We start from the raw sequence: 22,776 nt of genomic DNA, 5'->3' as shown, positions 1-22,776 counted from the left end.
TGTTCCCTGTCCTTCAACCCCGCTGTCCCAGCCATCCCTGGCACAAACAAGCTACCCAGGGAAGCTGTGGCTGCCCCATCCCTGTAAGTGTTCAAGGACAGGTTGGATGGAGCTTGGAGCAACCTGCTCTAGAGTCCCTGCCTGTGACAGAGGGTTGGAACTAGATGAGCTTTAATGTCCTTTCCAGCCCAGCCCATTGTGTGATTCTGATGTCCTCTGAAGCCTTGGTTCCTCCGCCCAGCAGCCCCATGGGATGTCACACGGCCATCCTGAGTGCTGTCCCCAGCTCTCATGGCAGGGTGGAGGTTCAGCAGTGCTCACAGGGGCTGAAATGAAGAGGGATGATGGCCAAAATCTGCAGCACTCCCAACCAGCCAATGCCTCCCCACTGGCAGCCGTGCTCAGGGGCGGTGCAGCTCTTCCCTCGCTGTCGGGAGTTCTCCTGGAGCCGACATCGGCAGCACGTTCAGCCACACACCATTTAGAGTAGCCATCTGTTCCCTTTAATGAGAAAGCTATCCATTTTTTTCACCTGGTTACTGATTGTTCCAGACTATTGTTGATTGCTTTGTTTTATTAATTACTCATTTTGACATGCTGTATCTGTCTCTTTTGTTCGGAAAACAGATGCTCTTGTTTCTGGGCATTATTACTGATGGTTATTGCTAATAAGATGAAGCTGCAGTTCTAGTTTAACTGAGGGCTTAGCCCTGTGGCTCTGGTTACTGAAATGCCTCAGCACTGGATATTTTATTCAAGCCTAAGGAAATTTCATTCTTAGTGCCATGGGGGCTCCCATTATTTGAAGGAAAGGGACTTTTTAAATGTCTTTTAGTGTGCAGAGCAATGGGGTTGGTAGCTGTTGCTGTTCCTGGAGACCATGATTAAACAAAGAATAAACATTGCTAATGTCATCCTGAAGTCTCTTCACTTATAAATCCCTCTTAGTATGGGTGTGAAAGGCTGCAGGTTCTCATAAGAAACTTCTCACTCAAAAACATTTCCTCACTTTATTTGGAACTAAGCAAAAATTTGCTTTTCAGATCGTCAGACAAGGTTCAGTATGTCTTAAAAATTAAAATAGAGTGGTCTGTGAGCTGTGAAGGAGATAGTATCACTACACCACAGTTAAAGTGTTTCCACTGACAATCACTGTTTTAAAACATTATTTGGTTATTATATTAAGCTCTGAAAAACTGTCTGTGAGCGGAGTGTAGATGGAAACCATGTCAGAGCTTTCTCCTGGAATTGAGCCAGATACTGGCTCCATTCAATTTTGAGAAAGTATTTATGATGTAAAGTCAATCCTTGCAAAACAGTCTCTCATTCTGCAACAAATCCAGTTGCTGATATTGTGCTTTCATTGTGCTTATTCCCAGCTCCGGGCTCATGCGGTGGATATGAATGGAAACAAGGTGGAGAATCCTATTGACCTTTACATCTATGTGATTGATATGAATGACAACAGGCCAGAGTTCATCAACCAAGTCTATAATGGATCTGTTGATGAAGGCTCCAAACCAGGTACAGTTGAAAAAAAGTCCCCAAGTTTCACAGGTTTTCAGCCATTCATCTGGTGTGGTGGCTTGGCCTCTGCTGGGAACACAGGGGATGAGGGAGAGGTTTGCTCTTGCTGCTCTTACTGGAAGACTGATGGAGGTGAGAACATTCTGGTCTCTCTTTTTCTGGATGAAGAGAAAGTGCAGACTTGGGCTGGAGGGAACCTGGATCCTGGTGGTCCCTTCCTGGCTGTGAAATTTGTAAAAGCAGCAGTTTTGCAGAGTAATGCTCTGTAGCGCCATTCTCATACACTCATTGCACACATACAGGGCTGTTATGCTAATTACAGAGCACTGAAAGCCAGTCTGGCAGTGGCCTTTCACTGACCCTGTGTCTCAAATGCTCAATATCCTCCTCCTTGATATTTAATTCAGTCATTTGCCAACTCAATATCTGGCATCCAGTCAGACTCCAAAGGCTCTGTCTCAAGAAAACACTTTGTTACTTGGGTCCTGATGCAAACCTGCAGAAGCGGGAGTATTCCCACTGAAATCGCAGACTCATCCTCTGTCCCACAGACTTTTCTAACAGAGGGTAAAATGGGGAAAAACCTGAGGCAGAATTTCAGAAAATTTGTGGGTGAAAAATGAGTGAGGATGTAAGCAGTATAGGGAAAAGCGATGACTTTTACATGAGCACATTTATATGCTTGGAAAAAACAGAGCTGTAAAGGTCTTTAATAGTCTAACTCTATTGTTGATTTGTTATTTAAGTGTGATGTAACTCTGTAGTTTCCAATATGGGAGCAGGGTTGGTTTAGCTCACTGCTGAGCGTAACTAAAATGAGTCTTTCCATTCTTTGAACATAAACTGTTCTGTATCACCAGTACAATTGGAAGTCTGAAATCAGAGGGAGATTTTTCCTTGATTCTCTCCTCAGTTGTTTGCCAGCTGAGGGGTGAAATACCCCGTGACTTTGGTTTGTGTCAGTAAACATTTATCACGGCAGCTCCGCTGCCAGAGGTGTGACAGGGAAGTCTCCGGTGGGCACTGTTTTTAACAAGGTGATTCACAGTCGTGATTGATTGTCTTCCAGCACTGTGAGGGATGGGCAGCTGTGGGGGACACGTGGTGGGGAGAGAACGTGACATCATTCCTGAGCAAAGAATAGGTACGGCTCCCTTCCTGATTCCTTTGGGTGGTGATGTCCCAGCTTCAAAGTCCTGATCCCGGTCCTGTTTGGAGGAGGGAACGTGAGAAGTCCCTGAGCTGACGGCTCTAATGGCATCTTCCCGGATTTTTTTTCCAGCTTTCATTTGAAGGCCACTTTGGGGCATATCAAGGTTTGAAGATTGATACAACATTTCCATAGCAAATCAAATTTCTTACATCTTATTCGAGGACAGATCAATATTCAAAGTGTTCCCAAATGTTTTAACTAGCTCTGTTCATCTGTCAAAGAAGGAGCAAATTGCATCCTCTTCTTGTCTGAAATCCAGATAAGCCTTTAAGCTATTAAATCAGAAAAGGATAATTTTGCCTATAAAATACTCATGCCTCTGCTTCTAGCAGTGATTTTTGGTATTCTCTATCCCAGGCTGGAGTGCTTGCCTTTAAGGCAGGAAGGTAGAAAGCAATCTGTTTTTATTCAAAAGCAATTACATTTGTCTTTGATGTATTTGTCGGGGGTTTTTTTCTCTCTTTCCTGTTTAATCGGTATTCTTTTAAAGGTTTATTTTAGTATTGAATTTCTCTTCCTTGCTTTTGTAGAGCCTCCTAGGAATTTGGGTATCGGAGGCCCTCATTCCGTGTGCTTGGCAAGAAACATGATCTTGTGCCTTTGAGAAAGTGATAGAGAGGTCATGGAGTTAAAGGGAATATCTGCATACTCCTCCTTTGCTTCAGAGTTGTGTGTCCCTCTTTTGTGCAGAGACAAGCGTGTATTTAGCTAAGGGTAGATCTTGCAAAGATTTAGGAACTTTTTTATAATTCAAGATGCCTCAGAATATTATAACAACTAAGGAGGTACCACACCAGCCATTGCAAGAGGAGAAATATGTGACCGGAATTCATGATTATTTCTGGCAGCGGTTGACAAATGAAAGACACTGCATATTCTTTGAGGTAACAGCAAAATGTGCTCAGTACTGATTCAACAGTAAGTTAGATATGTATATGCATCTATAAAAATATCTGCATATGTGTGAATATCCATGCTTCAAGCAAACTAAAAAATCTTGTTATATGTTACAGGAGTTCAGCATTCATTTTTCTCTGCTTGGTGCTGCTGAACTATGCCTGAGGACTGAAAATGCTTCCCTGGATATCCTGTGCAATTGTTATTTCTCACATCTTCCATATGCCCATTTATAATGGCTGTGATTAAAAATGCAGGATTACTTGATTATGACAGTATCTGCAATGTTCTTAATAATTTTGCACACCTCTAATGAGAAAAATATTAGAGTATCCCAAATAAAGCTGACTCTGAGGGCAGCTAGAATGAGCAGCCAATGGCTGTTTGAAGTCAGTCGGAATCTTGCCCAGATTTAATAAAAAAAAAAACCCAGATAAAAAAGGACATATGGAGCTCGAGCTCTACCAATGGAAATTTTGCAGAGCAAGACCATCAAAAATGTGCTGTTGAGAAGAGGCTGAGCAGGGCACCGTGACCTTGAGCGGTGGGGAAAGCCCTGGGTAAGGCTTCAGCAGGATCAATTGAGCAGATCCCGTTCCGGTGAGCACGAAAGGACCCTGTGGTGCTGTCCCAGCACTCCTGGGGTCCAGGGTGGAGCAAAGGCAGGGCTGTGTGTGCACAGCAGGCAGGGCTGTCCCTCCGCAGGATCCTGTGCCACCAAGCGCAGCCTGGTCCCCGCTTGGGGCTGGGATGTGGTGACCTGGAACAGAGTGCGGGGCCTCATCTCTGAGCCTGGCAGGGAGCCGCAGTTTGTGCCAGGCCAGGGCAGGGCACGGAGGGTGGCCAAGTAAGATGTGACCTACTGACTCAACAGTGAACAAGCCAGAAGAGGGTAGAGTGAACCAAGGAAACAGGAATGCAGAAGGAGGCTCCAGCCTGCGGCACGGTGTGACACTGCTGGGCACTCAGCCTCCCACAGAAGCACGTTTGCTTTAGCCTGGAATACAGATGTACAGAATTGTCCAGGAGCTGGAAAAATTGGCAGCAATGTGAAGAGACTCATTAGACAGTCTGATGGGGTTTAAGTGAAGGGGCTTCCCAGCCTGCAGAGCACTCAGCCTGGGTTCCTGAAGAGCGTGCTCTCTGTGAGTCACCTTGAAGCAACCCTTGACGGGAATAGAAAAGAAATCATCAAGTATTATTAATTATAATAGGTTGTTGTTGCTGGTTAAGATTATAATAACTTAATTGAAATGCTGTCTTGAGCCGTAGCATAGTGTTCTTGAAATTAGGAGCTCACTCTTGGTGAAGTTCTCTGTAGTGAGAACTGGCCCCCTGGACACCCTCAGATGTGCTGGCTCTTAAACTGAATTGCATCTTTCCTTTTCTGATACTCTCTGGAAAAACAGTTTAATGCATTTCTAGCTTATCTAGCGTCAGGTCAAGTAGCTGGGCAATTGAAATGTGTAAATGCAGGCCCTTCCAAAATTGCAGAACAGGAGTAGTGATGCAGGATTTCCTTTTCCACAGCACCATCTTTCTTCCTCACTCTCCCCCTTCACGAGTTGTTTTGATTTAACGCGCCACTGTTTGAAAGTGTATCTTAAAAGACCATGTTTTACTCATGTTGAATAATGTTCTGCCTCTTTGAACTTTGCCTCTATGTGAAGAACAGAGCCAAGTTTTAAAAATGCAGCTGCAAGCTGGAGCTGAAATTCCCCTGCTCCCTCTGGCAGCCTTAATCAGCAGAGCTCTCCCAGAGCTGCGCGTTGCCTTTCAAGCACTGACAAAGCAGGACAGGTTGCAGAGCTCGGCTGCCCAGCACTCCCTGCCCTGCAAGGATTCTGCTGCCTTTTCCAAGCCTACATTTCCAATCTGCATCACACCAGCTCCTTACAGCAGGAAGGACCTCGGGCTTGGAGTGGGATTTTCCACCCTGTACAGCACCAGTTGCTGCCTGCTGTGAGCACAGCCCCTGAACTTGTACTGCCGGCCAGTGCGGGATCCCAGCGATGTCCTTGGGGAGGGCTCTTTCAGGAGAAACTCTACAGTCTCCGGAAAAAAATTGCTCAATAAGATAACATGAAAATGCTTAAATATAAAAGAAAGGGAATTTAATCACAAAACAACAGTGTGATGGAGAAAGATTATTTCCATCTCTGCAGAAGCTAAGTTTTGCTATAACCACCGCAAACCCTTCCTCACGGAAGGATGTGGATGTCTTACTTAACTGAAGCGTTCAGTTCTGAAAAGGTCAATGTGAAATGCTCTGCAGCGGCTTGAGTGCTTTGCTCTGGGTTGTATCTATTTTGTTTTAACAGAAAGATTGTCAAAAATTAACTCATCTCTCCAAAACAATTTGTTCTTGTCAGACTGGCCTTTTCCATTCCCATTCATCCTTTCCACTTCACTAACTCTCTGAATACATCTTGGTCCCTTTCAAGTCAACAGCACAAGTCCAAGTGACTTCTTTTAAACTCCAGCCCCTTCATTCTCCTGGAATTCTGTAGGATAGTTAATTCCTACCACCTTCCTTGGGAGTGGTGTGAAAGAGTGCTGAGTATAGAGAGTCCTCCAAAATAAAGGAATATTAGTATTTCTTACCTGAGAAACGTTAAATGTTGTAATTTAAAATTTCTCCATGTCCTCCTGAGTCCATGGAACTCTGATAGAATAATTGTTGATAACATGCCACGTGAAAAATGAAATAGCTGGGAGCCAAATCTATATGTGGCAAATTGAGTTAAAGAAATCTCATGAAAAATAAGCAGTATATAAAAAAACCTAAGGATTTTAAAAGCTGATTATTCTACTGGTGTCCCAGTTTGTTTATTTTATTTCTATGCCAGCAGAGATTCCCTCAGAGATTAACACCATGGACTAATGCACAGATGGGGCCAGAAACTCGAAAGTCATCTGAATATTAAGAATTTAAATCTTTAGCCTCAGTGATTTGAACAGAAAGCCAATTATGAGGCTGAATTAGTTTTCAAATTAAACTGCAATTTAAGGTTTGTGAAGTTAATCTTTTAAGGCATATAGTTGCATTCGTATATATATTCATGGGGAGAATTTGGATTCTGCAGTTCTGGCTTGTTCCTCTTCTCCAACCTGACAGTGTAATTCACGAAGAGATGCCGGGTGTGCTGCAGGTTGTTTGTTCAGTGAAGGAACAGAGCAGTTGTTGCTGGGTGGCAGGGCCTGAGATCTGAAGAGAAGATGTTTCATTTTTAAAAATTAATAGGACACGGAGTGAATCCCTCTTCCTGCCACTGCAACCCATTCCAAAAATGCCATAGTGCTGCTCATAGTCAAAATATTCAATATGTTTTTTCCAGCTTGGAGGGAAGTTAATTTTAGACTCTTCATTTAGGAAGGTCCTAGTTCAAGAGAGCACCTTGGACCTGGAGGTTCATGGATGGGGCTGCCACACGTTCTGGTTTTTAGCACTAAAAGCTAAAATAATGCAAATGCTGAATGTGTCAGAGCGATCATGCACAGGTAAAATATTCCAGAGGGCCAGAGTAGGACTCAACAGATTCTTCCATTCATCCCAGAGCTCTTCACAGGTTAGATGCATTACTTCTGGATCCATCCCAAGATTGAATGTATTCATCGATGGCAGTGCCATCTTCTGCACTCTGGGCAGGTGCTGATCTTACTCTTGCACTTTATATGCTATTAAAAATGGCTTTGTCCAACCTGATTCCATTCTCTCACACATTACACACAAATTTAGGATATATAATATTCTTTTTCAAGTTCTTTTGCTCAGCAGAGCACAATTTTAAGATAAGAAATTGTTTTTCTGCAGACTCACATGGTAGTGCTTTCCATTTTCTTTCGAGGTGACTGGTTATGAAATCTGTGCTCTTAATTTCCTTTTCAGAAGCATCCAGTCCCAAGAGAAAGGAGGTGAATTATAGGAGTGTGAGAAAAAAATGCAAATCCCCAGACTTGTGGGTTTTCCCTCTAAAAAAAAACATGGCCAAGTTGATGGAAAGGAAAAAAATAGGGAAATCATGGTCTGAGACCACTCTAGGAGGGAGTTACAACTGAACACTGTAATAGTCTATTCTCTGCCTCCTTTTAACTACAAATAGCATAGTATGATATACATAATAATGTTTATATTATATTACACCACTTTATATTATATTGTATTACCTTACAGTGTCAAAATTCAGGGATTGGATTGAAGCCTTGTGGAGGATGTGTTCAGTGTCAGGTTCTGTGCAGCTGGGACTGCATTTTGTCTGGAGTCACACGTGCCTTCAGTTCAGCATGAAACCTGGCTGTGCTGTTCACACAATTCAGTGGGAATGTTCAGGATATCTTGTCCTAAGTAGTCATGCTTTCCTCCTTCCTTGTATTAGCCCTGGAAATCAAGAGGATTCATGTGCAGGAACTCAGCCGAGCTGCACCTCATGAATTTATGCAGCCAGAACCATTTGCTCAGAGGCTGGATGCGCTTTTGCCCATCCTGATGTTTGACTGGTGGGATTTCTCTTGGGTAAGTGGGTCTCAGTAGGCTGCAGGCTGCTGGAGGGGAGTGATCTTCAGATCTGGGAAGGGCCATGTGTGTGCTGCAGTCAGTGCATCTGCTCGTTGGCTCTCCGGAGGTATTTATTCCATTTTTAACAGTAAGGAGGTCTTATTTCCGTTCTGGGCGACAGCAGTGTCTTCATCTCCCTCTGTTGTCTCTCCAGACCTGCTTGCTCTCTTTATTCTCATTAGGTTGGCTCTTGCCCTGTCTGAAGCTGAGAATCCAATGTCTCTGCTAATTAGGAAGTGACATCCGTTATGAATTAGGTTAGCTGCTTGAAAGGTCAAAATTTGCCAATGATTACAAAAATTACGTTGAAGAGAATGACAGTAGCTATCAGTTATGATGGAAGGAATATCATTCGGAAGGGAAGTGCTGCTTCTATTTAGTTTTTTATCCAGAGCATGTGAGATGCAGTTTAATTTAAGTACATTTGCAATTTATTACATCTGCAATACTCGCACTCACTTCTGTCATCTTGATGTCTTGTTCATGTTCCTGTTCACCTCTGTGACTCCAGTCAGCACCATTGCTGGGTCAGCTACCCAATTTCATTTGAAACCCTTAACAATGAGTGTGTGAAATTGTTTCACATCACCCACTGAATACATTAAATTTTTTTGACTTGAGGGTGCAGGTTTGTTAGATGAAATGCTTTAGTCTTTAACACTACAGCAAGTTCAGTTGTACTCTGAGGACTTTTTCAGGATCCCATTATACTTGTCACTGGAACTTGGCTTTGATGCCTTTACTTTTCTAGTGTGTCCTTCTGTCCCCGAGACCTCCTTGCAATGAGTGAAATCACCTAAAGGCTGAAGCGTGCCTGCCATGAGTTAGAAGCATGAGATTCCCATCCTCTGTGGAGAAGGAAACTAATATCAGGAAACTATCCTGAGTGGAAAATTTTGGGTTTAGGAAATGTTGTAAATTTTGCACTGTTCTTCAGTATTTAATCTTCCCACAACAACTCTTATTGTCTTCTCTATCTAGCATCAGATGCAGAGGATTCACTAAGTGAGCTTTCCAATTTGGGGGGAAAAAATGAGGAGTAAGGGGAAGTTTCCATTAGTACAAAGCCATTATTAACTTGGGTTAATGAAGATCTAATGTAATATGGCCATCACCACATGTCTGCACATAATGATTCCGTCCTTTTCTATGGGGAATGATTAAATTAAGTATCTTGTAGGTCAAAATTAGACTGAGAAGGTTAACCAACCTTTAATGATTCTGCAGCCATTTACCAGCCATTTAAAAACATAAACTGTGAGATAAAGCTGGATAGAGAAAAAGCATTATCAGTAAAAACTGGGTGAAGTTTTAGCGTTTTCTGTTTGTATCATAGGAGAAGACAAAGAGGAATATGTGTTTTTGCAGTGACATGTGGGATAAAGGGCAAAATGAAAGGAGTTTTTATTTTTCTTTTTTGTTGGCTTCCTGAAAAGTGCCCATTAGCTCTTTATTTTAACATGCATTAAATCTAACTAATGGATATCAAACCAGCTTAGAAAAATGGTAATTATAAAGCAATTGTAACAAGACTTTGGGAGCACAACTGCGCCAAAATATTGTTTGTGTGCCTTAAACTCTTGAAAGCTCCATCTTTATGGAGAAATGAGGTTGCATAGATGGGAGAGTAGAGATTGCAGACAACGTGAGGGGAATTAGCAGCCCTCAGGATGCTTTGGGATTGTCTGAGCTACAAAGAACTGAGCTGACTCTCAGATTCCACAGTGATTTGGGGTGGGGGGACATTTGTTTATGACTGTGCTTATCTGCTTACACATGCTCAGGGCAGCTATCTCTCTTGTTTTGCTTTTCTTTTTCCTTAACGTGTACAGATGGAATGAGATATGGTGAACCTAGCAAAATCTCTTTGTATTCTTTTCAAGGAGATGCAATTCATTTTAAAATTGACAAACAAAACTGAATATACAGATATAAATTATCTCCCTTTGCTTCCATCCTCCCAGCTTCTGTAAGGCATTTTTTTGCTTATCCTGTGGAAACCTTAATTAATCCAATGGGAATATTTTCCATAAGGGTTGCTTTCAAGCATTTCTCTCACATGTCTTATCCATGGTTAGAAACAAAACCATCTCATTTGACAAAATAACATCTGGGAGGTTATGGTCTCTGGGAGAATCAAAGGGAATGCATTGGGAAGTTACAGATTCTGGAGGTCTTGCCTTTTATTGATAGATCTCCTTCGTCATGCCATCCATTAATTTTAACTCAGGTGATATATGGACTCTGCACATTAGTTAATGAAGGCTAATGCACAGTAATCTTGTCATCACTAGCTGTGCATGGTAATTCAATCTGCTGCTCGGAAGAGCTGTTCAACATGCAGCAAATTTGATTTAATATTGACATGATGTACTAGGTTTGGTATTTTATTTAACATACCATGTGCCTTATTTGATGAGAAATGGTTTTCTTTCAGCAGGTTACATACCTGAGTTAGGCAAGGTGTGTAGTTTAATGCAGTTATATCAGATATAGGTCTGTTATATCTGCACAGGGTATTCATCCTGTGATACACTGCACAGGCTGGGGCAAATTTCTGAATTTGGCACTTCACGCATTCGTTTAATATTGTCGGTGTGCTTGAGAGCAAGCCCTGAAGAGCAGAAAAAATAAAAGTGATGCTTTTCTCAGACACTAAAAGCCTAAAGTCCCTCTTGTCCTTGTTTACACTCGTTTAACCTACTCTTGTAGCTTCATCACCACCAGCAGGTCTGATGCAGAATTGGCACAGTCCAGTTTGGGGGTCCTGAGTGTGACTTGGAGGAGTTTGCTCAGTGTTTCTGGTCTGTAGTAACTGCTACTACAAACTACTATCTCTGTTTGGGTAGGATATAGGGCTGTAAATATGGTGTGGTTAATACATTGATTTCCACAAAACACACACACCCCATGGGCCAGATTGGGTAGTCAGTGCTTCCTCACTTAAACCCAAACAATACCAGCTTCAATCCTTGAGTGCATTAGAGCTGTTCTCTCTGCCACTGTATATTTGCCAAAACTGTGTGGTATGAGGGGCTGGATATGGGGATATATTGCCTTTATTTTAATATAAAGTACATGAAGATGTATCTCCATGCAAAGGACATTGAAGCATGACATTATTTACTTTTATTGCAGGTAAATCATCACCAACCATCTGAGTATAGTGCAGGAGTTTATACAGCACCCAGAGGATGTTAGACACTTTATCTGTGTATATCCACATCGCTCTGCTGAATACTCTTGTGCACAGATCTATGTTTATGTCATTCACTGCAGCATGCAGGTATCTGGAGGATACATCTTTCTTAAAGACAGGCTAAATGCAAAGCAAACCAGTGGAACATAGACAGTGGTGTAGGTTACCCCAGCTGATCCCTCGGGAGCTGTCCCTAGGGATGGTGCCCTCAGCACGGGGAACAGGGGATGCTGTCAGTCAACACTGCCAGGTGGGAAAAGTGTGTACACAGGAAAGGGAGAGGAGATACCAGCCACTGTCCAGACTGTGGAGAGCGAGAAGCAATTTGCAGCCAGTTTACAGCAGACTGTGGTCAGACAGGCAGCCCCAGGGAGAGCCAGGAAGGAAGCGGCTGCTGCAACTCCATCATGTGCTGCAAAGTGCTGCAGCCACACAGGGCCCTTTGCAGAGGGCATTTTATTAAGTTACAAGATAGTAATTAATGCCAAGTTCCTCTCTTTATTTTCTCTGTGGCTGGGTTTCATAACCGAAATTAAAGATAGGAGATAGGGAGCAGATTGCCTCTTGAAATACAGCTCTGTGGTGCTCAGTTCATGACTTTAGAGACATTTGTCCAGTCCCATCTCCCTTTATGGAGATGTAGGTCAAATGCTGTTGAAATAATCCTTTTTTGCTAGAGCAGATACGTTCAGTCCAGTGCTACACTGCAAGAAAAAGCCAAAAGGTCAGGGAAGGAGTGAAGGAGACCTTTTGTGCTCTCCATCCATGGTGTAGCTGCTGTCCCCACCCCCCTCCTTCCACAGTTGCAGCCCGGCAGGTTCCCCTACCGAGTTGGGAACCCACCATCTCACACGTGTGCTGGTTAGTTTTGGAATCTACAGTACAGTCTGAGACATCCCACATGAGGAGGGACCACAATTGTGGGGCACCCTTGTCTAAACCTGGAAGTCCAAATGACTTTCAAAGCTGGTTATTTGAGCTAGAAGCGCATCATGAAATACCACCTGTTTGGAATACATCCTCAGACTGCACACATCCTAAAATAGATCCTGTTTTCCTCTTCCGCTTCTGTTTTCATTAGCCCTAGGTTTTGACATTCTGTTCAGAGATATTTTCAGTATTGAATGCATTAAGATAACATAAATTCCAAATCAAACATCTCATTCAGCATATTTCCTATTTAAATTTCTCCCGTACATTTTCCCTGTAGTTATCTAAGGGTTGGTTTCATTATTTGTATCAGCTGTCTAGTGATAACTGGTTTTGCAAAAGAGCAAAAAACGAATGCTTGTAGAGAAAATAGAGAAAATTTGTTGCTTGCACAGCCTTGTTTCAATTCAGTGTTTCTTCCGTCTTCTGAAGTTTATTGATCGGGAGAATGTTAAAGCTGTTGAATGGTTTGTTTTCATTTCACAAATGTGAATCAGGATTATTGCAGAAAAACAGGAATGTATTCATCATTAAGATTTGCTTTACACATTCATTTATTTTTCAATCTATAATTCTTATTGAACTAAGAAAACTCACAGGAATATATGTATCACCACCGAGAACAAAAAGAGCCTGATTGAGGCAGATGGAAGATCAGCAAAGCACTTCACACAAGTGCAAAAACACAAACTTCTTGCTAATACTGAGAAACATTGGTTTCCCAGAGTTGGGAAAGGTCCTGGGGGGATTTCCTATGTGTTGAGTGGCTTAAAGACACTTGGCTAAGGTACAAAATGCTGCAGCCATTTCTAGATCTGCCCATTTAGAGCACAGGGTACTTTTAAAGTCTTCTGCAAACAGATGCAAGCTCTCCAGCTCTCTGGTGTTCCTGAACTGGGAGTGTGGTAGCTCCTAGTGTGACCAGGCTGGGGACCTGGGCGTACCAGAGGAGACAGGGCATGATGCTGATGTGGCCACATGTCCTCAGGTCTGCCAGTGGCTCGCATCTAAGCCAGAGAGAAGAACAAACTCAGCCCTTTTTGTAAAGCCATGTGTGGCTCCATCTCATGTCAGCTCAGGTTCTTGCTGGGACCACATTGCATCTCTCCAGCATGGCAGGCTCATAAGTTGATCCATTGGCTCAGAGTTCCCAAATGCACACTGTTGGAGCTGCACCTTCCCTCTTTTCCTGGATGCTGTTGGGTTTGGTGATCACAAAATGAGGTTATGTCTGGTTTCACTGTCTCTCTTTGCCTCCCACTCCTCCTCTCAGGTCTCATATCATTAGATTCATCCACCGTTGCAGATTGCCTTGTGTGAGCAGTGTGTGCCTGACCTGCTACTCATTCCCTCCTACCAGTATAACAAGTGTAAAGCTGGGCCCTACGAGCTCTGGGGGGTCACAGGACCATGCAGCTGCAGGAGTTCATCCAATCAAGTAACATCTTTTACCCTCATAATGATAATTTCCCACTTTAGCAAAACACCCTGCTGCCAAACTCCAGTGCTAATGAGCCTGTCAGTGCATCAGTGCACTCCCGACAGTATCGAGAAAGTAGGGATTGTTTTTTGCAAGGCAAATGAAGATACTGATGATTAGCAAGAAACAAACCAACAATTCAATACATCACTGGCCACACATACCAAATCATTGATTTTCTGTCCTGCTGGGCAGCAGCTGTTGTATTTGCACTGCAGAAATGGATTTTTTAATCCAGGAGGGACAAGAAAGGTGGATGTTTCTCCAAGAACTGGAAGCAGCAGGCAGTTGCTCCCTGCACTGGGCATGGGCATATTGATGGTGTCCTTCTCAAGCTGCTGAGAAGTCTGATGGGCTTTCCATTATTAAACTGTACTTCTGAATGTATGTGAATGCAGTGATTGGATGGAAAAAAAAATCTCCTGTGAGAATCTGTGAAATTGCAGGACAAAAAATGCTGCCCTAAAACTTACAATCACTGAAAGAATTAGAAGTTAATCATAGATACCCTCACATGACTTCTCCCTGTCTACCAGTTATGTGTAATCAGCATCCTTCCAGATCATCTGTCTCAGCAGTGTTGCTATTTCCATAATCCTCGCCTTGCCTGGCTGGCTGGATTGAAGTGGGATGTCTATTCCATAGCATTTCTGAACAAAATGCATGACCCCAGGTCAATGGGACCACAATCTGCTCTGCAATGAGATAACACCGATCATTCCTCTCCTCTTGTTCCCAGGGACCTACGTGATGACAGTGACGGCGAACGACGCAGACGACGGCACCACGGCCAACGGGATGGTGAGGTACCGCATCGTCACGCAGACCCCACAGAGCCCCTCACAAAACATGTTCACTATTAACAGCGAGACAGGAGACATTGTCACCGTGGCTGCTGGACTCGACAGGGAGGTGAGTTTGAAACCGTCTTACCAGGTGTTGTTGAGGGTTGCTGACGTGAAAAGCCCAAACCCTGTCTTTAATCCCAAGCCTCTAAAAGCTTGAGCTGAGGTATGGAGATCACAGTCTTTGCTTCTGCAGCAACTGTAGGGCATCGTGGCTTTGATGTGATATTTTTGTCTTAATCCATATCAGTCGATGAAACCCTGAGAGAATCTTCAAACTCCTGGAGCTGATATTTTCCTTTCATAAGTTTGTGAAACTCAAAAGATGTAGAAAATACTCCAGGAGGTGAAGGGGGATAAATAAATGGTCATTTTCCCCCCTTCTGTTGGGGGACAATAAAGTGCCAAGCATCTATAGCCCTTTCTAGACCTGTCTTGCTTAGTTCTTTGCATGTTATCCCTGGAAAAAGGAACACATCCTGCATTTAGCACACTTTGTGTCCTTGTGCCATTTCCAAACTAGTAAAATGTCTTCCAATGATTCTGGGTTTGTGTGATGTTCTGCCTTTAGTGCCTCTTCTTTCTGGCATTTTACAAGGTGCAGGTTTACCAAATGCAGGAGACATTTCACTTTTACTAACAAAAAACCACTCTGTCAGTGTAAACTGTATAATGTGATTCTCAAAGCCCTGCTTCCTTTGGTTGTGGGTGTAGCTCAAGGACAAAGCATTTATACCTCATATATTAAACAAAAATCAATGCAGTGTCAGTGGTGGGATGGAGTGAGTGGGAAGGAGGGGGTGGGGTCAATGGGTGTAAAGGGAGAGAACCCCAGAACTTCAGTTCTGGTTTTGTTCCCCATTGGACTGTGCAGATCATGGAGTGTCACCTGCTCAATGCAACTGGGGGAGCTCAGTCGATTACATGTTAGAAACGACCATTTGTTCATGGAGCAATGACCACAGAGACTATGGAAAGAAGGACTTGCACAGTCTGAGGCTCTGATATTTATATTCAGGCAGTCCCCAGAGGTCACACATCCAGTGGAAGAGTTCATTTTGAGAGAGCCCAGTGTGCTGCGTTTGTGGGAGAAGGCACCAGGAACCGGTTTTGTTCTTCTTTCTCTCCTTTCCTACCCTGCAACACTGGCAGGGACAGAGCAAGCAGGGGTCCCCACATGTGGGCCTGGGACCTAAACTCTGAGGGGTGAAGCCTCCAGCACCTTGGAGATTTTTGCCGTGCCCCTCAGGCCAGCAGCACACTTTTGGCCCTACTGCTGGGTGCTGTGCCAGGCTCCAGTCAGGAGACATTCCCTGCCAGGGATTGTGCTGTTTCCTTCCCAGGTCTGGGGCTGCTTTTTTGCTTCAGAGCACCTCGGGGAGGAATCCCAAAGGCAGCTGCTGAGAGCAGATAAAAGCCCCGGCAGCAGCTCAGCAGCACGTGTGGAGCCCCAGGGCAGCCGCCGGAACACTCAGGATGGGATGGGAACGCTGGCTGGGAATGCTGGCTGGGAATGCTGGCTGGGAATGCTGGCTGGGAGCAGTGCAGGGCTTGCCCTCGGCACCGTTTCAGGGCGAGCTGGCCCAGGGGGGACACACTGTGTGAAACAGCTTTCCAAGGAGAAGGTCAGGAGAGCAGAGAGCTCTCCAGGTGTGAAGACAGGAAGCAGAGCTGGGGGAGCAGGAGGAGCTCCAGCGCCTGCTCCTTCCCACCTGACATTGCAGACTCTGCAAGCACAGCCTAGGGCAGATTTGACCTTTCCCTACTCCTTTTATTCCTAGAGCTGGGAAGTTGGCTGAATCTTAAGCAGGTAGATTATCCCAGGCAGTGCTGGAGCCTGCAGCAGGCTTGCAGCGGAAGCAGAGAAACAAGTGCCAGAGAGATTGCTGGACGCACCTGGGGGGGCGGTGGCCATGTACTCGGAGGAGAAATTGGAATTCTGGCAGGAAAATGCTGATTTTATGGGAATTAAAGAACTGTTATTGCCCCCCGACGTCAGTGAGGCCCAGCATTTTAATGTAGGGCTTTATGGGCAGAGAAAGGTCCTTGGTTTATATTAATTTCAGAAACACAGATTGGGATAACTTGGTGGGAGAGAGGCTTTAATCTCAGCAAATCAGCTGAAAAAAGAGGCAGGTAATAATTAAGGGGAAAGCATAAGGCAGAATGATTGCCTTTTTCGTGTTTCTCTCATTGCATCTGAAGTATTTTAAAAAGTTGCAAGGGAACCATGTGCTTCCTGTGAGTTCCCCTGTGCACAGGGTCCAGGAAGTCACAGCTGGCACAGTGTATGTGAAAATCTGGTGCTGAGTGTCCCAAGCTGAGTACAAGACTGGGCAAGGGACACTTGGATCGAGGCAGAACAACCAGCTCTGGGCATAATCCTGGGGCTGCCCTGAAGCTACAGGGCATGCTTATTCCCAGCTCTCTCTCCTACTTTCAGGATTATATCTGGAACTGGCAAAACTTTCTGGTTTATTAACATAAAGTTGTATTGCATCTAAATCGAAAATTGTGTTTAAACACCCCCATTAGTGTACCACAGATTGTTTTCTTGGTTTTGTTTGTTTTTCCTGAAAACTTGAAGAAGCTATTAGAGAAGTGAATTTGGGGTTGCTGCTGACATTTCCTTGTCATTAGGAAAAGGAGACGAATGCATATTTGGAATGCATATTTGTGTAAATTAAAATGTTAACAAATCTGACCTATTCAGCTGAAACTACTATAACCAAGATAAATTCCCTGGATACCAGTTATTTCTCAAAATGCTTATTGACACATTTATCAGTGCCTGAGACATGATTAAGTTAAGCTGTGGTGATACAGAACCAGGTTTTCAGTCTCCATTGGACCTTTCTCCCTTGCTTCTGCAATGCAAAATAGGAGTAAAAATAACTTCCAGAGCTATTCCATATCTGAGCGACAGATCCATGTTCCAGATCCAGCATTTGTCTCTCAGAAGGGAGAAAAGTCACTTCAAAACTGGTGTTCCTAGCTCAGCATTTCTGTTGTATGCTCATTAAATGAGATTTCCTGATGTTCTCAGCATCTCCACTTCAATATTGGTTTTTTGCTGTTTTCCTACATTACCTTCAATCCATGAAAGAATGAACTGGATGAAGTTTTAGCTTGTTTTGTGTCATGAGAAGTGTTTTGTTTGAGCCGCAAGAAACCTATTTTAAGACAAAGTCATGTATTTTTGCTGCTGTTTCTAAACCCCCATTTCCACAAACCATGGAGGCAATTAAACACTCAGCCTCTCAGATTGTGCTGGTCTTTCCTAAATGTGTCCGACACTGAAGATAGCACACTCAAAAGTCAAAGTATTAAAATATTGATGGCTTTAAAGTTATCTTACCTGGTTCCATTAATCTGGATGTAAATATGGTGACAGTGCTCTGTGTCCACTTGCTCATTATGACTGCACTTAATTGAATGGATCCCCAAGGAAGATAAAGTTAATTGGACTGTACTTCATAAAAATTATTAAAGGGAGACAGTTTAGCAACAGCCTGATGTAAGCCTGGATGCCTGAGGGTGAGAAATGCCAAGGGTGGAACAAAGGAACACCTATCCCTTGGACTAAGAGGGAAAATGATAGGGATTTAGGGTCATCAGAGGTTCAGAAGTACATTCAGACAGCCAGGTTTTGATGAGAAGGTTAAAAGCAGATGCTTGCTGTAATGCAGGAAAACATCAGAGTAACATAGGAACATTCTAGCTGATTTCATAAAATTAGGAGGAAAGGATCATGTGGTGGTGGGAGCACAAAATGTGTGGATTATAGGCTGTGAATGCATGAGGTGAACGGGTTGTGGCAAAGTTCAGGAGTAGGATGGGACCATTGCTGCTGATTTAATTTATGGCAGGCTGCTGCAGAAGTGGGTGGTACTGCAGGAGATGCTGCCCAACTGACGGCTTCGTGTAGCAGCACATCTGAATTCCTCATTTCATTGAGCTGGGGTTATTTTTTTCCACTGGGAAGAAAATTTAAAGAGGTAAGAAAGGGTCAGCTGGGTCTCAGAAACATTCAGAAAGCAAAACATTCATATTTTTGTTTCCCATCCTGAAAAGTAGCATTTGTCTGTATAACCTTGCAGAAGTGACCAGCTCTGTTCCATGTGTTACTTCGTTCTTTCCACTCAGCCCAGCGTCCCAGGTGGGATCAAGCCCAGACTGTCAGTCTGATGGTGCTCCTGGTGCAGTAATTCAACCCCATCACCAATTTTGCTTTCTCTGGTGGCAGAATATCTGTCTCAGTAGCACAGTAAACCTGCACTGGGGGTATAGTATAGGCAATATCATCCTCTGAAGAGCTTCCCCTAAATATTTTATGAACACCTACTTTGAGCAAGCAGGAGGGAAAAAAAAAAGGGAATGAGAGAAAAGGAGGTGGTTGATCCCAGGCTCTGCTGGCAGGCCAATAAATGTTGAGGCATCTCAAATGTCATCCAGGTTTATTTGAGATAATAAGTATTTCAGCACTGCGGTGCTTGTAGTGTAATGTTGCTAACTTTTTGAGATGTCCCTTAGAAAGGAGTCCCTTCCTAGCACAATCATCTGGTGTTGGAGAAATGAAGGCAGTCAGGAGCACTGAGTTACTTCTTCCAAATTTCTGTATGTTTGTATTTCTTCTAAAAGTGATTGGATCTCTGCTGCTGCAAATGCTTTTAAAAATACATGAAATCCGATTCTATGATTACTGCACTTGGCTTTCTAAAAACGTGATGTTGCTGGTCCTTCTCAAGTGAGTGAAAGATAAAAGGGAGAGCCTGCCAACAACTGAGTTAGAGGCTTATTTTATTTATGAATGAAATGGCAGGATTTTTGTGGGGAAGAGGAGAAGTTCTTCTTATTAGCAGAGACAGTTGATTTCTTCTCCAGCACTCTGGTTTTGGTGCAACTAGACATTTCTGATAGTGCAGAATTTGATATGTTATGTTAAAGAAAAAAAACAACTGTACACTGCTCCAAACACTGAGCAGGGATGGTTTTTACCATCTGCAGTAACTATTTGGGGTACATTTATCTGCAGGTCATTGCAACAGCTTTTCAAAACCTCCTTGTTCATTCAAATGCTGTCTGGGAGTAAACAAGGCATTGCCCTGGTACAGGGATGACTTTAGCCATTGAGACTGCTGTGAAACATTCCCACAGATGGACACCCACTGGTCTGAGATTACCCAAATACAGTGGGCTTAATCTGGGTTTGTCTCTTCCAGCCAGCCAATTATCTAAGTGTAACCAACAGGTAACTCAGGCTAAGCCTGGCTTTTTGTACCAGGAAACCTCCCTCTCACAGTGGAGTTCAGCAGCTTTCGATCCTTCATCCACCCCTGGAATACAGCAAAGGGATTATTCTGTTCTAAATTACCATGGCCCATGTTAATTATTTCCCTCACTGCATATCAGTGTGATGTTCTGCAAAGCTGCTCCTCCTCCTCTGGGCAGGGCTGGAGGAGCGTCTGAGGCTGCAGTGTGAGGCTGAAGGATCCCACACCATACGAGTGATAGATGAGTTTACCTGGGCAGATTGTCATTAGTGTGTGCGTACTGACAGAATACAAAAAAATGAGGGAAAGTGACATCTAAATGGCTTGACTGCATCCTGAGAGCTTCTGTTCCTATTTTCCTCACTCAGATTAGCCTTCTCCAAGGAGCAGGGAGGAGTAATGCAGAATTGCTACAAGCATGTCATCTTCTGACGAGCACCATCAAGCATTCACCGTGTTTGCTATTTGTATCTATTACAGGAGTTCTTTAAAGTGAGAGGGATTCTGGTTTTCATGTTCCTTTCATTACTTTTTCCAGAGAAGAACTAAAACAAGGTTGTTATACTCTGTGGAGCGATGAGTATCTTCCTGTTCAAGATGAACTTCCCATATCACTGCATTAAAACATGTGCAGAAAAATGCCTCCACAGCTGCACTCACAAGAGGAGAACCAGAGTGAGGGATTAGTAATTATTTTGCCAGTGAGGCACATCCATTTCTATGAATTTGGACCCCAAGTCCTTGTATTTAGCTTCCAGACTTGCAGGCTCCCAAAGGGTTTTCCACTGACTGAGATGATGAAGGACTGTAACAGATTTCCAGGGTTAAGTGGCTTTTCCACTTCTCACAGCATTCAAATGGTGATTGGGAGTCCTTGTGGAACATGTCTTCAAGCCAGACATGAACTACTGGAGTCTTAGCAGGGACAAGCAGGTAAAATGCTTCAGCATCCTCTGTCAGACTGTGTTTTACTTGTCCCGCCCAGCCTTGGCCCTAATGTGTTTCTGACTCATTAGGAAACAGTTCCCCTCTGCCACTGAGGAGCAGTTTGCCCCACAGGCTCTGCCCTCGCTGTCTGCCTGTCAGCCACGTGCCATCCCAGGGATTTGTGGAGCACAAAGTCACTCTGAGGGATGAAATCCACTCTGTGCCCGTCGTTTATCAGTGAATACTACGTTATCCCTGATACCTTGTAATTTTTCAGGGCCATGTAACGAAAATGTAAATACTGAAGCTTTATGTATTAATATGCCTGAAATCATTACTTAAAGATAAAACTGGTTAAATTATTCAGTTATAAAATTATCCCATTTCCACAGCAGCATATCCTGTCAAAGGAAGAGCTGATTAGCCATAAGCTGAATTTAGCCAGCAGATTTATGCTGGATTCTGGTTTACGTTTCTACATTGTACATAGGACTGATTTGAGTTTGCTCCATCATTCCAGTGCATTTCATTTTCTCATTACAGACAAGAATGACCTTTTTCAGCAAATTATGGTGAGGAGCACTACCACTCATCAATGAAGAAGATTCATTTTATTAACCCTGTTTAGTGCTTTGGAAGTGTGTTGCGCACTCAGTGGAGGGCCACTTGCAGTAATTTGAGATACCAGAAGTTAGCAGAGGGGGAGAGCTCAAATCTGCTCTGAGCACTGTTGGTCCAGCACTGCTTAAGGGATCCCTCATAGCCTTTTGTTGCAGGGTGGGAAAGATGTGAGCAAAGCCTTGTCACAGAAATCACACCATTTGTTTTCAATAAGAAGGAAATAATGCCAGGGGTTCTGAAGCCTTGTCACAATTCCCAGAAGGAATATGTCTCCCTGTTCGAGCTCCTCAAATTGCAGTGCCTGTGTGTCTTTCTGATGGGTGCTTTTGGAATGTTCTGTACCTTTTGGTCTTCTGCATGATTGCTGCAACTCTCTAAATGAGAAGCTGACAATCAGTTTTAGAGCTCCAGTGTATGGAAAGGGTTTTTTGATTACTTTTCCTTTAAAAAAGCCTGATGGCTAGATAAACTAGTAAAACTGATAGAGGAAGAGCTCTGAGCCATGGCCTTGGAAGAAAATAGCATGTGTAGGAAAAAAAAAAAAAAAAGTGGATATAATAGGAGACACTTTTAAAGAATGAAAGAGCTTTCCAAAGAAAGAGGCTGGTATATAGCTTGGAACCTGTGAGAGTCCTATGAGCAGACAGCAAAACAGCCGTGGTATTTATCTCCCAAAAAGGTACGCCAGGAGGATGATCAGGACACAGGTGTAATGGGCTGGAGATCAGCTGGCTGTACAAACTGAGAGTGTGTTGGCACAGTTTGGCTGGGAGTTAGTGTGAGCTCAGCCTGGCTGTGTGATCTGCTTGCGCTCGTCTTGGCCCTGTCCTGTCCTAAGGCCTTTCGTTCCCTATCAGATTACATTTTTAATAAAGAAAATCAAACAGAGCAGTAGGGCTGCTTTTATTGGTCTGGTTGTTCTGTGCAGTTTTTCAGCTCTGCTCCCAGTGCACTGTGTGTCCTTCCTGAAGATGTGCACAGGAGGATGCTCCAGCCTCAGAATTGGACTGTGAATGGAAACCTGCAGCCAGTTTACATCTCCCATGGAGCCGATTCCACCAAGAGTGAGTCCTGCCCTTTGGCTGAAGAGTTTCCTCCCACTCAGGCAGTGTCTATGACACTATTTACTGCCTGCCAGAGTAGCTCCCAATTTGTTTTTTTAATTCTTTCTCCCATCTGGCTTAGACTCTCTCTATACACCTGGCTTGCTTTTGGTATCACCAGCATTTAGATGCTGGAGCCTCTGGTGGAGGTTGTACTAGCTCATATGTGGAACTATAATGACTTTTTATTCATATTTGGGTGAGCT

At 43.6% G+C, this 22,776-nt stretch overlaps 1 protein-coding gene across 1 annotated transcript in view; it reads left to right on the top strand.

The window, feature by feature from the left end:
- CDH4 (cadherin 4) overlaps nt 1-22,776 on the top strand; it is a gene marked incomplete at both ends in the record, with an annotated part of 419,822 nt that overhangs the window by 331,942 nt on the left and 65,104 nt on the right. The window contains 2 exons of the mRNA XM_082292618.1: nt 1,380-1,524; nt 14,541-14,713. Of these exons, the coding sequence (XP_082148744.1) occupies nt 1,380-1,524; nt 14,541-14,713 (318 nt within the window). The remainder of the gene's footprint in view (nt 1-1,379; nt 1,525-14,540; nt 14,714-22,776) is intronic.

This window comes from Coloeus monedula (genome assembly GCF_965178545.1).
Source record: "Coloeus monedula genome assembly, chromosome: 17".
Taxonomy (NCBI): domain Eukaryota; kingdom Metazoa; phylum Chordata; class Aves; order Passeriformes; family Corvidae; genus Coloeus; species Coloeus monedula.
The sequence above is the reverse complement of the archived record's forward strand: the minus strand, read 5'-3'. Positions and strand labels throughout refer to the sequence as shown.